The sequence below is a fragment of the Podarcis muralis genome, chromosome 13 (assembly GCF_964188315.1).
Source record: "Podarcis muralis chromosome 13, rPodMur119.hap1.1, whole genome shotgun sequence".
NCBI classification, from domain to species: domain Eukaryota; kingdom Metazoa; phylum Chordata; class Lepidosauria; order Squamata; family Lacertidae; genus Podarcis; species Podarcis muralis.
Genome location: NC_135667.1, coordinates 21,077,072 through 21,092,794, shown reverse-complemented (window position 1 = coordinate 21,092,794; position 15,723 = coordinate 21,077,072). Strand labels below are relative to the sequence as shown.

The 15,723-nt window shown below is 46.0% G+C and overlaps 2 protein-coding genes and 1 long non-coding RNA gene across 6 annotated transcripts in view; 1 reads left to right on the top strand and 2 right to left on the bottom strand.

Moving 5' to 3' along the window:
* LOC144325092 (uncharacterized) overlaps positions 1 to 14,936 on the top strand; it is a 28,943-nt gene extending 14,007 nt beyond the window's left edge. Inside the window, exon 2 of the long non-coding RNA XR_013390384.1 lies at positions 13,646 to 14,936. This is a non-coding gene — a long non-coding RNA (uncharacterized LOC144325092). The remainder of the gene's footprint in view (positions 1 to 13,645) is intronic.
* LOC114608026 (sulfotransferase 1C2-like) lies at positions 2,948 to 9,900 on the bottom strand. Of its 4 annotated transcripts, none has more exons than XM_028751799.2 (8): positions 9,749 to 9,900; positions 9,166 to 9,334; positions 8,902 to 9,030; positions 8,701 to 8,798; positions 8,268 to 8,394; positions 7,032 to 7,126; positions 3,810 to 3,990; positions 2,948 to 3,153 (listed from the first exon to the last, which is right to left on the bottom strand). In XM_028751799.2, exons 2-8 carry the CDS (start codon positions 9,329 to 9,331, stop codon positions 3,041 to 3,043), a joined length of 909 nt encoding a protein of 302 aa, XP_028607632.2. In that variant the 5' UTR covers positions 9,332 to 9,334; positions 9,749 to 9,900; the 3' UTR covers positions 2,948 to 3,040. The 4 variants fall into 4 exon arrangements, with proteins under 4 accessions (XP_028607632.2, XP_028607635.2, XP_028607634.2 ...); XM_028751802.2 differs by having other exon boundaries at positions 8,782 to 8,798; XM_028751801.2 differs by lacking the exon at positions 9,749 to 9,900 and adding an exon at positions 9,583 to 9,687.
* LOC114608024 (sulfotransferase 1C2-like) lies at positions 10,177 to 15,451 on the bottom strand. Its single transcript, XM_028751793.2, has 8 exons — positions 15,326 to 15,451; positions 14,765 to 14,933; positions 14,481 to 14,609; positions 14,070 to 14,194; positions 13,660 to 13,786; positions 12,612 to 12,706; positions 11,900 to 12,080; positions 10,177 to 11,305 (listed from the first exon to the last, which is right to left on the bottom strand). The coding sequence occupies exons 2-8, from the start codon at positions 14,928 to 14,930 to the stop codon at positions 11,193 to 11,195; spliced, it is 936 nt and encodes a 311-aa protein (XP_028607626.2). The 5' UTR covers positions 14,931 to 14,933; positions 15,326 to 15,451; the 3' UTR covers positions 10,177 to 11,192.
* Between the last annotated feature and the right edge of the window lie 272 nt (positions 15,452 to 15,723).

The following is a 15,723-nucleotide window of genomic DNA, read 5'->3' as shown; positions in this document are numbered from 1 at the left end:
GTTAGATACCCTGTAGACTGTCCTGTAGAACTCCGACCTGCACCCAGCATCATTTAAGTCCTTAAAGGTTGGGCCCTTCTAGAGATTTATTTTGGACTACAGTTCCCATCATCCTTGGCCATTGGTCCTGCCAGCTAGGGATGATGGGAGTTGTAGTCCAAAAACAGCTGGATACCCAAGTTTGGGAAACTACAGTCTAACTGATCTCCACAGGGCTGTGGTAAGGATAAAATGGGGAGGACCATGTATATACTGCCTTGAGCTCCTTAAAGGAAAAGTGTGATATGAATGTAATAAATAAATACAAATTAAAAAAAAAAAAGCTGTGTAGGGCTTTGTGGGTTAAAATCTGCACTTTAAATTGGGCCAGGACTTGAGACTGGGAAGTGCTGGCAGGATGTGATTAAAAATCCCCACTCCCAGCTAATAATCTTGCAGCTCTAGTTTTGATTCAACAGCAGTTTCCAGACCATTTTAAACAGCAGCCCCAGGTGCAACACATTGCTGTTGTCTAAGCAGGAGGTTACCTGAGCACAGAGCACTGTAGCTCAGCTGTCCCTATCCAGGTATGGTCACAGCTGGCATATTGGCCCAAAAGCTGATAAAAGACACTTTGAGGCCACTTAGAAAATACTTGAGCTCCTGTTGCCTGTGGGAAGAACTCTGTGGCAGGAGCTGGCCTTCCTCCTGGCTGGGCCATTGTCCCCAGTTCTGCCCTTGGCTCTGAACTGAGGCTCTGAACTGAGGGGAACAGTGCTTGTGGGGAGGGCAAGACGTCAAGGATTGCCACTGATACCAATGTGGGAGGAGGGAATTCCACCAAGCCCTCTCCTGTGAGGAGCCCAACTGCCAATATGCCAGCTCTCTGTGTGCGAGTGTGGCAGGAATGTGGCTTTGCCCTTCTGGCCTGGGTGTTGCCACTAGCTCTGCTCCTGGATCTGACCTGCGGGTGGGAACAGTGCTTCAGAGGAGGAACTGCTCATGATCCCAGGTAAAGAGAGCCAAAACAGACATTGAAATGGGTTGAAACTTGAGCTTACTCCCTGCTCCCTCCTCTCATTCATTTTTCCTCTTATGCCATGTCTTTGTGAGCCTGAGGGCAGAGGGGTGGTCTTAGACATAGGAGCCGACTCCTGGCAGCCAAGTTCCCTTCACCCCCCCCCCCATAAAACATTTGAGGAGGCCAGCTCCACCCCACCCACCTCCCAATGGATAGCCGTTGCCATTCAAATAGTGTGTGTATGACACATCTTGTGAATGATTATGTGAAGCAGGACTTAAACACACACACCCCTCATATTTTGTCCAAGTTGGCACCCCTGGTCTTAGAAATGATTTTTGTAAGTTGCTCTCTAAGCCTTTTGAGGCTAAAGGGCTAGGCATAAATGCTGAAAATAAGGAATTATGAGCTCAATTCCGCTGCCCCTCTGGCACTACTTGCTGGCAAGGAAATAAAAATGGTGCAATCGCCTACCAACTTCCCACTCTTCTCCAGTTACCAGAAAGCGCCTTTTTGTTCCCCTGTACTGCTGTTTGCCTGTACGGTGGTATCTCGGGTTAAGTACTTAATTCGTTCCGGAGGTCCGCTCTTAACCTGAAACTGTTCTTAACCTGAAGCACCACTTTAGCTAATGGGGCCTCCCGCCGCCGGAGCACGATTTCTGTTCTCATCCTGAAGCAAAGTTCTTAACCTGAGGTACTATTTCTGCGTTAGTGGAGTCTGCAACCTGAAGAGTATGTAACCTGAAGCGTATGTAACCCGAGGTACCACTGTATACTGTACTGTTTGTCTGTACTATACTGTTTGTCTGTACTGCTTGTTCTAGTCAGGTCTGGCTAGAATGCCTGTGTTTTTTGGTGAGGTATTTCTCTTGCCTCCGGTTTCTTGTCCTCCAGGGCTCGGTTTCGTCTGCTGCTGCCTGGCCTTGCTGTGCAGATTTCACCATGGCCATATATTTTGTGGAGGTTAATGTGGGCTTGAGTGGTGATACCCTACGACATCTGCAAACGGAGAACACTGATTCCAACCCCACGCCACTACCTTAAAATGCCTAAATCAGCTGGCTGTTGTGATACCCTCTGATCTTCCGCTCACGCCAGCAATCTGTGCTGGAATGTAAACAGACATGTGACATGTAACAATCCACATATCTGCAGCAAAGGGTGGAATGGAATTCCCAACAGGCACCACCATTATCCTGTTCTGCTGGGAAAAATTCCAATGATTACCTTCTAGCCCCAGAATTACACCAGCTACCAATTCAGCTACTGAGCGTAAGAAGGGCCTGCTGGATCAGGCCAATGGCCCATCTAATCCAGCATCCTGTTCTCACAGTGGCCAACCAGATGCCTATGGGAAACCAGCCAGCAGGATCTGAGCCCAAGAGCCCTCTCCCTTCCTGCGCTTTCCAGAACTGGTAGTCAAAAGCACTGCTACCTCTGACTGTGGCTGCAGAGCAGAGCCATTGTGGATAGCAGCTGTTGTTGAAAACCCCAACACAGCCTCTTGGTTTGAGATTGAGGAATTAAAAGTGGGGAGACTCACAAAGGCTTTTGCAGGGCAATTCCCTTTTCAGTCCCCATCCTATTTTGATTTTTATAGGGGTGGGAGAATACAAGAGAAACATCGCTGTTGAATTTGCTTGCAAAATTCAGCTTTCGTTCTCCCTTCCTGGTCAAGTGGCATTGAAAGGAGAAAAATAAAAGAGCATCAGCTACAGATCCTGTCCTAGAGGGCTTGGCAAAAGTGTGTTTGAATCAGCCCTCTTTTAAGGAGACAAATAAAATGATCATGGGTTGTGGCCAATTAAAATGAATTCAGCATAAGTCTGTTTGAAACCATTGGACATAATATAGCCATGGCTATCCATTTAAATGACTCTACTTTGCATAGAACTAATCTCATAGTTTCAGATGTACACAAACAAAATTCACTTTGGTCCTTCCATTTGGTTTCAGTGCTTATTTTATTGAAATCAGACAAAATGTCCACTCCAGGAATGTTACGGAGAAAATATCAATGGGTAGCAGAAGGATGTTCTTACAACTCTGTGCGGAAGACCAGGCTGCTGTCCCCTAACAACCGTAGACAGGCATCATCAAACCGCTCACTTTGTGCCGCTGTGAAGTGCTCTTTCCAGTCTCCTACGGTGCCTATAGTCAGGAGACACAATTCAGACAAAACTTCCAGTTTACTAGTCACCTTTCCTCCTACTCTAATCTAGTGTATTTCATGGAACCCTCTCTTCCATATTAGCTTGTCTATCATTTCCTTCAACGTCTCCCACAGAATCCCAACTGGATTGCAGAGGTTTCCGGGAAGTTTCCTAGGGTAAACATTCATTTTTTATCAGGCATCATCACTGTCTTCCTAAAACAGATATTATGATCTATCTAGAGCACACACTGCATGACAATCTTGGGTTTCATCTCCATGTCAGTGCTGCTAAAGCATTACTTTCCTCCAGTCCTCTGGAAGCTGACAAAAAGTTTTCCCACACCACTTCTTATATTGTCCGTCAGTGTCTATCCACATGACCAATATCATACTATGGGAAGCAAGTCCAATTCAGAAAAGTCTCTTGCACCTTTAATTAGAAGCTTCCTCACAGTGAAGATGCAAGTTTATTGAACTGACCCTTAATTATTCTATTATGATGTGGTACATGATGTGGTATAACACTGCTGCAACTGAAAGTGTTTGCTCCCTGAACGCTTTCACCATCATCCCAGTACCACAATTCCCCTCTTCTCTCCGATGTGAGCTGGAACTCAGCATCTAATCCCCACCACCACCACAAACAACATACCTTTTCGCATGAAGGGTGACACAGTTTGGTCAAAGATCAAAGATGGAATGGAGCTGTAGTTAGTCATTGGGTTTACTTTCATGTTCTCAAACATTGTATGCTGCACAATCTGGTTCACCACTTGATCAGGGAGTTGTAGGCCCAGAAATTGGGCTACTTTCCGGATTTCCCGGGCCGGGTCCTAAGGAAGAGACAAAACTGTTGTCAGGGAAGATTTGGGCTGTGATTGTGCTTCTTGATTGATTGGGGCCCACAGTTGCAAGCTTACGATATCAGACTCATTGGCCACATTCTCACAGGAAAATTAAACAGATTTCCTGGTTTTTTGTGCTTTACTGTGATTGAGCAGCATAAGATACAATAACTCACCATTCCCTAATTCTTTGACAGAGATAAATAAATGTGTAAGCCTTGGCTTCCCATTATGGCTAAAGCAGGCACTGTGATTTTTTTGCTCCATAACTGGGCACATGACCAGCAAGCCAACGGTGGCTGGTGATCATAGCTTGGCAGGGAGCTATGAACCATGATCACAGTAGACCTCCTGCTTTGGTTTTCTCACTTGTTCTAGGAAAGCAGAAATAGCCGGGCAGTATGTGTGGGATACCCAGCCTCATATAACCAACATGCTTAACTAATTAATGCATGAAAGGGTTAAGACCATAGAGTAAGCAGTCCTGCCAGGCTTAGCTAGGTCACCAAACTCTTTGTTGTTCCATTCCACCATGTGAACCCTACCAGTAAGGAGATCTAAGCTGGATGCTCCAAGCTTAGACCATGTGGTTTAAGCAAGCCATATTTGTGTTTCTATACAAATGATTTGGAAACATTTACCATTTGGGAACCTGAGTTATACTTCCTGTCTTTTTCTTGCTGCTGAATGGAAAAGCACATGAATCAGACCTTTGAAGAGTTTGTAAGTAAACCATTTTTAACTTACAAAACGTGTGGTCTCTTTCTATACTGAGGGAAGTTGTGAACTTTGGAAGTAATTTAGAAGGGTATATTTTAAGGTCTAACAGCCTATAGCTCCACGCTTTACTTTGCTGCATATTTTGTGATTTTAAATCTCTGCTGGGGATCTCTCACCAAAGAGTTACTTGTCCCAAACCTGGATCTAGGCATCCAGGAACTCTTCTTCTTTAAAATTATACCCTATATCTATTCTTTTCCCAAAGCCAACAGTGTGCACCAGCAGACTGCTCAAGCATGCCAAACCACAATAAATCAGGAGGTGTGCTGTGTAAACGCAGCAATTGCTTGGAGCAGTTTAGCAACAGAGTGCTTTCATGGCTGAAAACACTACATACTGGGGAATGCCCAGGGAGCATATCTAACTAGATGAGCAGCCTTCTAGACGAAGTGCCTTCTAACACTGAAATTTTATTATTGTCTTTCAAGGTTAGCAGCTGACTAATCCTTCTCCTCACCTGCCTTACCCTCCAACCCTCAATTCTACGTTGATTGGGTGAATTCTTATCCTTTAGTTTCTCTTCATTTCCTTTATTGAAATGCTTTGTGTTTATTTCTGAAGCTCTTTGTGACTGCCTGGTTTGCGTTATAGCCAGACATGCATGTTATTTAGACATTGGGGCCCTCAGAAATTACATTTTAGACGGAACTTGAGATCTAGTAACAGCTGTTCTTTTCACACAGGGGACCAGAGGTCTAGTTTTAAAGCAGTTTGGGATCCTATTTCATGGAATTGTGTGAAGTTCTGAAATGACAATAAGAAACTGGGGCTGCTTAATTCTCCGAGGGCGGGGAGGAATGTGTGGTGAGTTTAAGCCAAGCTGGCTGCAGATTCAGATAGTTAATTTCCTCCAGTCTTCTTCAAGGTCCTCGGCTCAGATTGCATTGCTGAGAGGGGGAAGTGAATCAGATCAGCCCTGGGTCACTTCTTGTTTTATCCCCACAGAGTTCTGCAGAAGAAGAAAGTTCTGCTACCTAGAGCTATCAGGGATACTGGAGTGGGGAGAAACAGCTGGAAGTGGCATGGGGCAGGAAAGGCCCTTGTTGCCTCTTGCTTTCTGCCCCCCCACCCCCACCTCACATCCCAGGCAATCTCCCAAATACCAAATTAGACTCTTAGTTTGGAAAAAGAACGTACAAAGGATTTGATTCTACTCAACCCTTGCTGCCTCTTGCCGCCCGCCTCAAATCTCTCCAATGCTGGAGTGGAAGAGACTCTTGAAGAGGTTTGGAGAAAAAACAGCAAGAAGAGCTTCAGGGGGCTAATTTGATTCAGCTCTCTTTTCTCAGCAACTTTCCCTCGTGACATCAGTTAGGGGAAGCTGGGAGAAAGTAATTTTCTTGATCTACACAAAGCACATGCACCCACCCCGACACACACAGAGCACGCCAATGTCCCAGTCTGTTCTTATGGTTACAGATCCTGCGCGGTTCTGTTAAATCAGGGTTGTACGAAAAGAACAAAAACAGCCTCCCACAAAGCAAACTGTAATTTAATACTGTGCCAGCTAATTAAGGGAAGGGGTGATTAAGCGGAGAGCCAAACAAGCATACCCAGGGTATTTTCTGCCAAACTCTGCCCAGTGGTGGAGACAGCAAGTAGAAGGACAGCAATAAATATGTTGAATAAGAAAAAGGGGTGAGTGCCAGTTGCAAACAGAGGAAAATCAGGTCAGCATGACCTGGCTGCAAGATAATTCTCCCATCTGGACACAGCCTAACTCTCGGGGACCAGTCTCTTTTTCTGAATGCTGGATGGTAAAGCAGATGAATTTGACCTTTGGAGAGTTTGTAAGTAAACCATTTTAAAGCTACCAAGCATGTGGTCTTTTTCTATGCTAGGGGAAGAGGGAAGTTTTGGAACTCTCAAGAGCATATTTCAAAAGGTCTAGCAACCTTTATTTCCATGCTTTTGTTTGCTGCGTATTTTGTGATTTTAAATCTCTGCTGGGATTCTTTCACCAAAGAGTACTTGCCTCAATCCTGGAGCCCGGTATCCAGGAAGTCTCCTTTCTATATACCTTTTTTTTTTTCCTTGAACCAATATTGAACCAATTTGGAAGACACCATGCTGGGGGGGCATAATTTACCCTCCATTCCCCCCACCCCACATTTCAATAAGCTTGCAATTTGAGTTAGATGTCCCTTGACTCCCTGGCCCCAGGAAAGGGCATCTTTCCTGCCCAACTTCATGCTTAGGCTACATCTGGACCGGGTGTGTGGGTGTGTGGGTGGGTGTAAACTGCTTACCTCTTTCATGTCTTCGTAAAAGAGGTACAGGATTCGGTAACGTTCTTTGGCCTCCCACCATCCACGGACATGATCAAACCATGAGCCCCAGGCAACTGCAAGTAGATGCAAATGGAGAAGAAATACTGACACACACACATAAATCAGCACATCAAAATGTTCTGCAAACTGGCACCACTTTTTGCCCTCTACTTTTCAGAACTAATTAATTGAACCAGAAATGCAATAGTGCCCCAGTGTAGTGGGGGAATCTGTCTCCACATGATCTGCTCCATGTCTTCTCGGTTACTGTCCAGGTGTTAAATGTTGGTGAACTACCTGAAGTCTCCTCCTGCATATATCCACCTTACAGCCTGGATAGCTCAACTGGTTAGAGCTTGGTGCTGTTAATGCCAAGGTTGCTGGTTTGATCCCTGTATGGGACCACTGCATATTCCTGCATTGCAGGGGATTGAATGAGATATTATTATTATTATTATTTTATTTATACCCTGCCCATCTGGCTGGGTTTCCCCAGCCACTCTGGGCGGCTTCCAACCGAATATTAAAAACAATACAGCATCAAACATTAAAAATTTCCCTAAACAGAGCCCCCTTCAGTTGTTTTTTAAAAGTAAAATAGTTGCTTATTGCATTGACATCTGCTGGGAGGGCGTTCCACAGGGCGGGTGCCACTACCGAGAAGGCCCTCTGCCTGGTTCCCTGTAACCTCACTTCTCACAGGGAGGGAACCGCCAGAAGGCCCTCAGCGCTGGACCTCAGTGTTTGGGCTGGACGACGGGGTAGGAGACACTCCTTCAGGTACACAGGACCGAGGCTGTTTAAGGCGTTAAAGGTCAGCACCAACACTTTGAATTGTGCTCGGAAACATACTGGGAGCCTTGGGGTCCCTTCCAACTCTACAATTCTAAGATTCTCCCTTTGATGGCTCCTTGTTTTTAAACCACACTATGAGCGGATAGCCCTTCAATCATAGGTTTATTTGAAACATAGGACAGGCCTCTGGTTTTCACATAACCTTCCCTATATATAACTTAGTGCAGAGCTTTGCAGGTGAACAAGAGTACGTAATTCCCTCCTTCTGCTAATGTGTATCTCGTGTGGGGACCAGTAGCTTTCATCCCTCTCTAATACAGCAGAGGAGATCAAACAAGGTCTTGGCCTGGACTGAAAGCTTGCTCAGACTGATGCACACTTTATTTTTCCCTGTTTTGTATTTATGTATCCTCCACTCACTCTTTCCCATGAGGAAGTTCTCCAGAAACTCATCCCAGTTTCCTGGCTCTGGCATCCCCTTGTTCATGCGGTGGAAATGGAAGTAGGAGACTGCGTTGTCCTTGGCATTCCTGGCAACGTAGATGATCTGCAGAAAGGGGGGGGACGACCCAGGAGTCTGAATGCGAAGCCTTCTACTCACATCCCTTGTTCCACCTTGTGAACTTTCTGCCTCTTCCTTTTTATTTTTTGGGGAGCAGTGCCCTTCAAGGAAAAAGGGGCCCCCAACCTTTTTGAAACCTGACTGGTCCATAATATTGAACCTCTTCACCTGCTCATAGGCCCCCCTCTCCTCTCCTTTGCGTTTCACACAGCCCAAGGGCTGAGCACGGAAACTGAGAGAGGTTCCAGGACTAAACTTTGTCTTATATTAAACCCATTGACCCCAACGGACCTTGCAGTTCTGTTCCCAGAAGGAAGGTGGCAACAGAGGGACTGGGAGGTGAGATTTGAGCGTTCGTGGAGAGGGCATTACCTCTGCCTCGTCCAAGCCTGAAACACGAGAGGGTGACATTCAGCCTAGAAGTGAGGATGAAATCCTTCCCCCCCCCCCACACCCACCCATTGTCTCTCTGAAGCGGCACCCATTACTCACCATGAGGGAAAGGTTTTGGAGGGAACAGGTCTATGAAGGGAATCCGTTGATGGATGGGGGCCTGGTCACATTTCTGAGGGTCTCCTCTATGCTGGATCATGCTCACAATTTCCTGTATCCAGGTAGTCCCTGGCAGGAAGGGTTGGAGGAGAAATATGGAGATCCAATCATTCACCCATTGGCCCCCAATCCACCATGCTCTACAGCTCCCCCCACATTGTTGTCTCCTCACCACCAGGACAAAGCCCCTTGTTTCTCATTTACCTGCTTTGGGGTAAGTGCAAATGAGAAGGTCATCGGGCCGAGCTTTGAAGGCCCAAAGGCGCTGCCAGTTATCTGCCGTGTCTTTGAGGCAAGGGATGCCGTCAACTTCCACCAGCTCTGTGCGCTTGATGGGCTCCATATCTTCCCACCCAGTTTTGTGATCCATCACCTGGTGGAGCATGAAAAGAAATAATATGAGATAAGTCGAACCTGCATCAAAATGTTGCAGAGTGGCCTCCCCATCTTCAGGGTCACCCCCCTTTCCCTGGATACACCGTCCCAGTTTCCCTTCCCCTCCTCCTCCTCCTCCTCCTCCTTTTTTATCCTTCCCACCTTGAAGGCAGCCAGTGCTTTGCTGCCACTGAGCCTGCTCAGACCTTACTGGACTGTTGGAGGTTCCCTGAAGCTTACAGATACCTCTCTCGTGGGCACAGGCGGTACCACTGGCGAACGAGACTGCTCTTAGCGTATAAGATCCTTGTGCTTTCCTCCCAAGACAGCCGTGGCCGTTGGCAGGCAGCCACATGTTTGCCTACTGCTCTCTTGTGCCATCTATCTGAAGGAAGCCAAATGAGATGCCCACCTGACAGTTTCACTCCTGTGAAGCAGCTTCTTGTGAGCAGCCTCTTCCTCCTTTCCGCCTCTCTCTTGCTCTCTGCGCAGCTGGAGAGGGTTTTTCGGACAGAGCAAAGTCCCTGACTGAACTTCCTGGCGTGCGAGTTGCGGGCACTCTGCCAGTACTTTTCTGAGGTTACAGTTTAGATTTCGTAATAGTGTGGTGATCTAATGTGTGTGCGGCTGTTCATATGTGAGGATATCGTGTTGCATCTACTGCCCCAGGGCCTGATTTTCCACCCAATGTTCTTTAACCCTCTATAGCGAGTATCCCTGCAGAGAGGCCATGCGACCCCCTGGTAATATACTCCAGCTTTTTCTCTAGGGGGCAGGGCCCTTTAGCGACTCATATTACAGCAAGGGACCTTGGTTCCTGTTTTGCTACAGAAACACACATTTTTAGGAGTTAATACAGTTCTTTTTTAATTTTTAATTTTAATTTTATTAACATATAAAACACATACATATACATTTACACAATTACACAATACAGTTCAGTGAATAGAAGATCCAAGGACTGCATCCCATAATCCCCCAAGATAGATTGTAGCAACTTGACATTTTGTCCTAGCATCAGTTGAGGCTTGCGTACAGTACTTGGTTTTCTACATACTGCACACGTAATATAGATCTATTGCATATTTTTTTGCCCTTGAAATGTACTTCCTGACTACCTCAAACCAGCCTAGGTGTTATTGTGTGTTGTTAGTAATTGTAGAAATGTATCAGGTAGGATCTAGGTTCCGTGGCAATTTTCTGGAAAACATCAAGATTTGGGGCATTGCTCATAAAAAGCTGGGTGGTCATATATTTGCTATGCAGCATTTCTTTTATATCACTGCTCGGTCTATGAGGCCATTTCAGTCATTTCATGCCTAGCATTTATCCAGTCTTCTCCCCCCCCCTTTTTTTTTTTTTACACCATGGTTGTTGGTTTATATCATGGATGTATGTTCTGTATAATATTGCTATGAACTTGGCTAGAATAATAAACTTATGACTGACTGAAAAACACACCTTTCTTTATCCCTTCCTGGTCAATTGCCATGGAAGGGAGAAAGAAAGGAGCCAAGACAGCTGATCCCACCTTACAGGGCTTGGCAAAGCAGCCTCCCCCCAAACCCCCCACTTTAAAGGAAGCAAAGAAAACTGAATCAGATGAAAGAAGGTTCAATCTAACAGGTTATTTCCAGCTTCTACTCAGAGTAGGCCTACTGAAGTCAGTGGACCTGACTTAGTTGTGTGCATGAAATTCAGAGGGTGTACTGAGGGCAGAAATAACAAAGGGTAGAACCCCATAGTGTCAACTTGTTCCTTCCTTTTGGTTCCTTCCTTGTTTTATTGAACACAGGTAAAATGTCCGCACCAGGAATGTTAGGGAGGAAGTCTCAACTGGTAGCAGGGAGATGTTCTTATAACTGTGTGCGGAAGATCAGGTTGCTGCCCCCCAATAACCGTTCACAGGCATCATCAAACCGCTCACTTTGTGCCACTGTGAAGTGCTCCTTCCAGTCTCCTACGGTACCTATAGGCAGGAGACATGATCGAGAAAAAAATTACAGTTTCCTATTTGCCTTTCCTCCTACTCTAATCTAGTGTATTCCTGTCTACATGGGACCCTCTCTTCCTATCATTTGTCTATCATTTCCTTCAACATATCCCCACAGAATCCCAACTAGATTGCAGAGGATTCTGGGAAGTTTCCTAGGGTAAACACTCATTTTTATCAGGCATCGTCACAGTCTTCCTAAAACAGATATTATGATCTGCCTAGAGCACACACTGCACGACAGTCTTGGATTTCATCACCATGCCAGTGCTGTTGAAGCATTACTTTCCTGCAGTTGTCTGGAAGCTGATTAAAAACTAGTTTTCTCACATCACTGCTTATATACTTCTATACTGTCTGACAATATCAATCTGCATGGCCAAGATCGTACTATGGGAAACAAGATCCTCTCCAACTTTAATTAGAAGCTTCTTCACAAGGGACATGCAGCCTTAATGAACTGACCTTTAACTTTACCATTCTGAAGGGGTACTTCTACAGTGCTTCTAAAAAATTCCCTCTGATATGAGCTGGAACTCAGCACCATTCCTGTCTCTCACCCCAACACACCTTTTCGCATGAAGGGTGACACAGTTTGGTCAAAGATCAAAGACGGAATGGAGCTGTAGTTAGTCATTGGGTTTAGTTTCATGTTCTCAAACATTGTATGCTGCACAATCTGGTTCACAACTGGATCAGGGAGTTGTAGGCCCAGAAATTGGGCTACTTTCCGGATTTCCCGGGCCGGATCCTAAGGAAGAAATGAAACTGTGGTCAGGGAAGATTCGGGCTGTGATTGTGCTTCTTGATTGAGTCAGGCCCTGAAGTCGCAAGCTTACAACACCAGACTCATTGGCCACATTCTCACATGACGATAAACCGGACCTCCTGGTCATAGGACCCAACTCCTGGTGACAAGGTCCCTTTGGCCACCCCAATAAAATGTTTGAAGTCACACACACCCAAGTTGATGGGCATTATAATTCAAATCGTGTGTGTGTTATGATCAATTCTGTGGGGCATGGCTTACCTGCCCCACCCTATTTTATTAAAGTGGGCACCTTTGTTCCTGGCTTATTGTGGTTTACTGTGAATGAACAACATGGGATGCACTGTCCACTTGCTCGCAGTGTTAGAGCACAACACGCAGTTCTCTCCTCCTGCAATAACCTTTCAACTAAGGGGTCAAATCTCCTTTGGCCCCAGGAAAGGGTGTCTTTCCTGCCCCATCTCATGCTTGGTTCCCACTCGATGCATACATGCATGCATGTAAACTGCTTACCTCTTTCATGTCTTCATAAAAGAGGTACAGAATTGGGTGTCGGTCCTTGGCCTCCCACCAGCCACAAACATGGTCAAACCAAGAGCCCCAGACAACTGCAAAGAAAGAGAAGAGCAGGAGGAAAGGATGACCACACTGCCCAAAACAAGGGACTGAATCACAAATGCAAAAGAGAGAGAGAGCAGAAAATATGGCACTGATCTGCATGAAATTTCGATATGGTGACTAATGTGCATCAGAACTAATTCCTTTAAACAGAAGTACAATCAGTTTATTACTGTGATAGACCAGCAGTATCTCACTGTACTAGGGAAGGCAGTGACCAGGGGACCTGCTATGTGCCTGCAAAGTCTGCCCTCCAGGTGCCAGCTGTTGAATAGCAACCTAAAGTCCCCTCCTACTCTCTCTTTTGATGGGTCTTAATATTTAAACAAAACAGGGCTTTTTCAGGGGGAACTTGCTGGAACTCAGTTCTGGCACCTCTTAGGTAGGTTCCGGAAACTCTCAGGTGGGCGCCATTGCTATTCTAAGAGAAAGAGGGAGGTGTTCATGGTGAGTTCCGGCACCTATTTTTCTAGAAAAATAGCACTGAAACCAAGCTTATTTCTTATTTATTACATTGTCACTACCTTTTCCTCCAAGGAGTGCAAGCTGGTGTACATTACTCTCCCCTGAACATTATATACTCACAGCAACTCTGTGAGGTAGGTTGGGCTGAGGGACAGTGATGGAGTGGACAGCCCTTCAAATAGAGGATGCTTTCAAACAGAGGGCTGTCTTCTGCAAAATTGGCCACATGACTACCCTATGCATGTTAATCTGCCTTGCACTCTTCTCCCCTAAATATATCCCATAACATTTCAGGCTTGGAAGAAAAATGGTACAGAGCTTTGCAGATTCACAAAAGATACCCCATTCCTCTGGTAGGCTCCAAACCCCTCCAAAACTGCTGGGGGTGAGAACCTGACACCCTGGACCCAGAGAGTGCTCTGACTGACCCAGACTTTCTTTCCTCCTATTTTGTATTTCTGTAGCTACCTGTACTCACGTTTTCCTGCAAGGAAGTTCTCCAGAAACTCGTCCCAGTTTCCGGGCTCTGGCAACCCCTTGTTCATGTGGTAGAAATGGAAGTAGGAGACTGCGTTGTCCTTGGCATTCCTGGCAACGTAGATGATCTGCAGGAAAGAGGGAGGAAACCCAGGAGTCTGAACATCAAGCTTTTCACTTACTCACCTTGTTCCACCTGGTGCCCTTTGAGGAAATAGAGGACTCCAACCCGCCTGAAAACACCCAAATGAAACCTGGCTGGTCCATAATATTGCGCCTCTTCACCTGCTCATAGGCCCCTTCTCCTCTCATTTGTGTTTCACATTGCGGGGGACTGAGCCAACGATTTTACTAGACCTCGATTTAGGTTAAATTCATTGACCCCATTGACCCTGCTCCACTTGCTCTGACCTTACAATTCTGTTCCCAGAAGGAAGGAGGCAGCAGCTGGACTGGGAGGTGAGATTTGAGTGTGCGCGGAGAAGGTATTGTCTCTGCTTGTTCCAAGCCTGAAACACCAGAGGGTGACAACTGGCCTAGAGGTAAGAATAAGAAACCCTTCACGTGAACTTTGGAAACTATAGATACATATTAGATAGATTATAGTAAAAGATGCAGGAATAAGATACAGAAATATCGAAACAGAACCCATGGAGGGATGCAGAGAGGTCCGAAGGTTCAATGAACTGTTTTTTTATTTTATTTTCATTTGAACAGATATGTTTGTTATGTATAAACATTATGAAAAATCAAAAGAAAAAATAAAAAAGAAACCCTTCACTTCTCATCCATTGTCTCTCTGAAGCAGCGCCCATTACTCACCTCGGGGGAAATGTTTTGGAGGGAACATGTCTATGAGGGGAATCCGTTGATGGATGGGGACCTGGTCACATTTCTGAGGGTCTCCTCTATGCTGGATCATGCTCACAATTTCCTGTATCCAGGTAGTCCCTGGCAGGAAGGGTTGGAGGAGAAATATGGAGATCCAATCATTCACCCATTGGCCCCCAATCCACCATGCTCTACAGCTCCACCCCCCCCCCCATGTTGTTGCATCCTCACCACCAGGACAAAGCCCCTTGTTGAGATCTCGTCTCCCCATTTACCTGCTTTGGGGTAGGTACAAATGAGAAGGTCATCGGGCCGAGCTTTGAAGGCCCAAAGGCGCTGCCAGTTATCTGCTGTGTTTTTGAGAAGAGGGATGCCGTCAACGTCCACCAGCTCTGTGCGCTTGATGGGCTCCATACCTTCCCACCCAGTTTTGTGATCCATCACCTGGTGGAGCATGAAAAGAAATAATATACCGTAAGTCAAGCATGCAACAAAATGTTGTGGAGTGATCTGCCCCTCTTCAGGTTTCCATCGCTTTCCCAGGACACACCGTTCCAGTTTTCCTCCTCCCAGTTTTTTATCCCTCCCCACCTTGAAGTCAGTCACTGAGCACACTCAGACCTTATTGCACTGTTTTAGGTTCCCCTCCTTAGTATCCCTCCCACCCTGAAAGGACTTTTGCTAACTTGGAGGTTCCCTAAAATCTACAGATACTTCTTTCTGCATGGATGGTACCACTGGTAAATGAGTCTGCACTTCTTATACAGGATCACTGTGTTCCCCACCCCTATACAGCCATGTCCCTTGGCAAGCAGCCATGTATGGGTGCCATCTACCTGAAAGAAGCCTGTCAGTTTCACTCCCGTCTTGATCCTTTCTTCCTTCTGCCTCTCTCTTGCTTTCTGCGCAGCCCAAGAACCTGATAGTGTGTATTTTTTCTGAGAGAGCAAAGTTCCTGGCTGTGTTTGCTTGAGTGCTGGAGGTGGGCATACTGCCAGGACTTTCCCGAAATTACTGTTCAGAGAGCCCTTGATGGCCATTGGCAGCCCAAGAGAATTGTCCTTTATTCCTGCCCAGAGGTGTGAACAGAGACAGGGATTTATAAGGTTGCCAAGGGAATTGGAAGTTATGTACCACAAATAATTTTTGGGTCTTTGTCGTGAGGCTTGGGATAGCTGAGGAAGGAGCAGAATGATCTTGGCTGGCTGCCTGAAGGCCGGTGGGGAGAGATGCT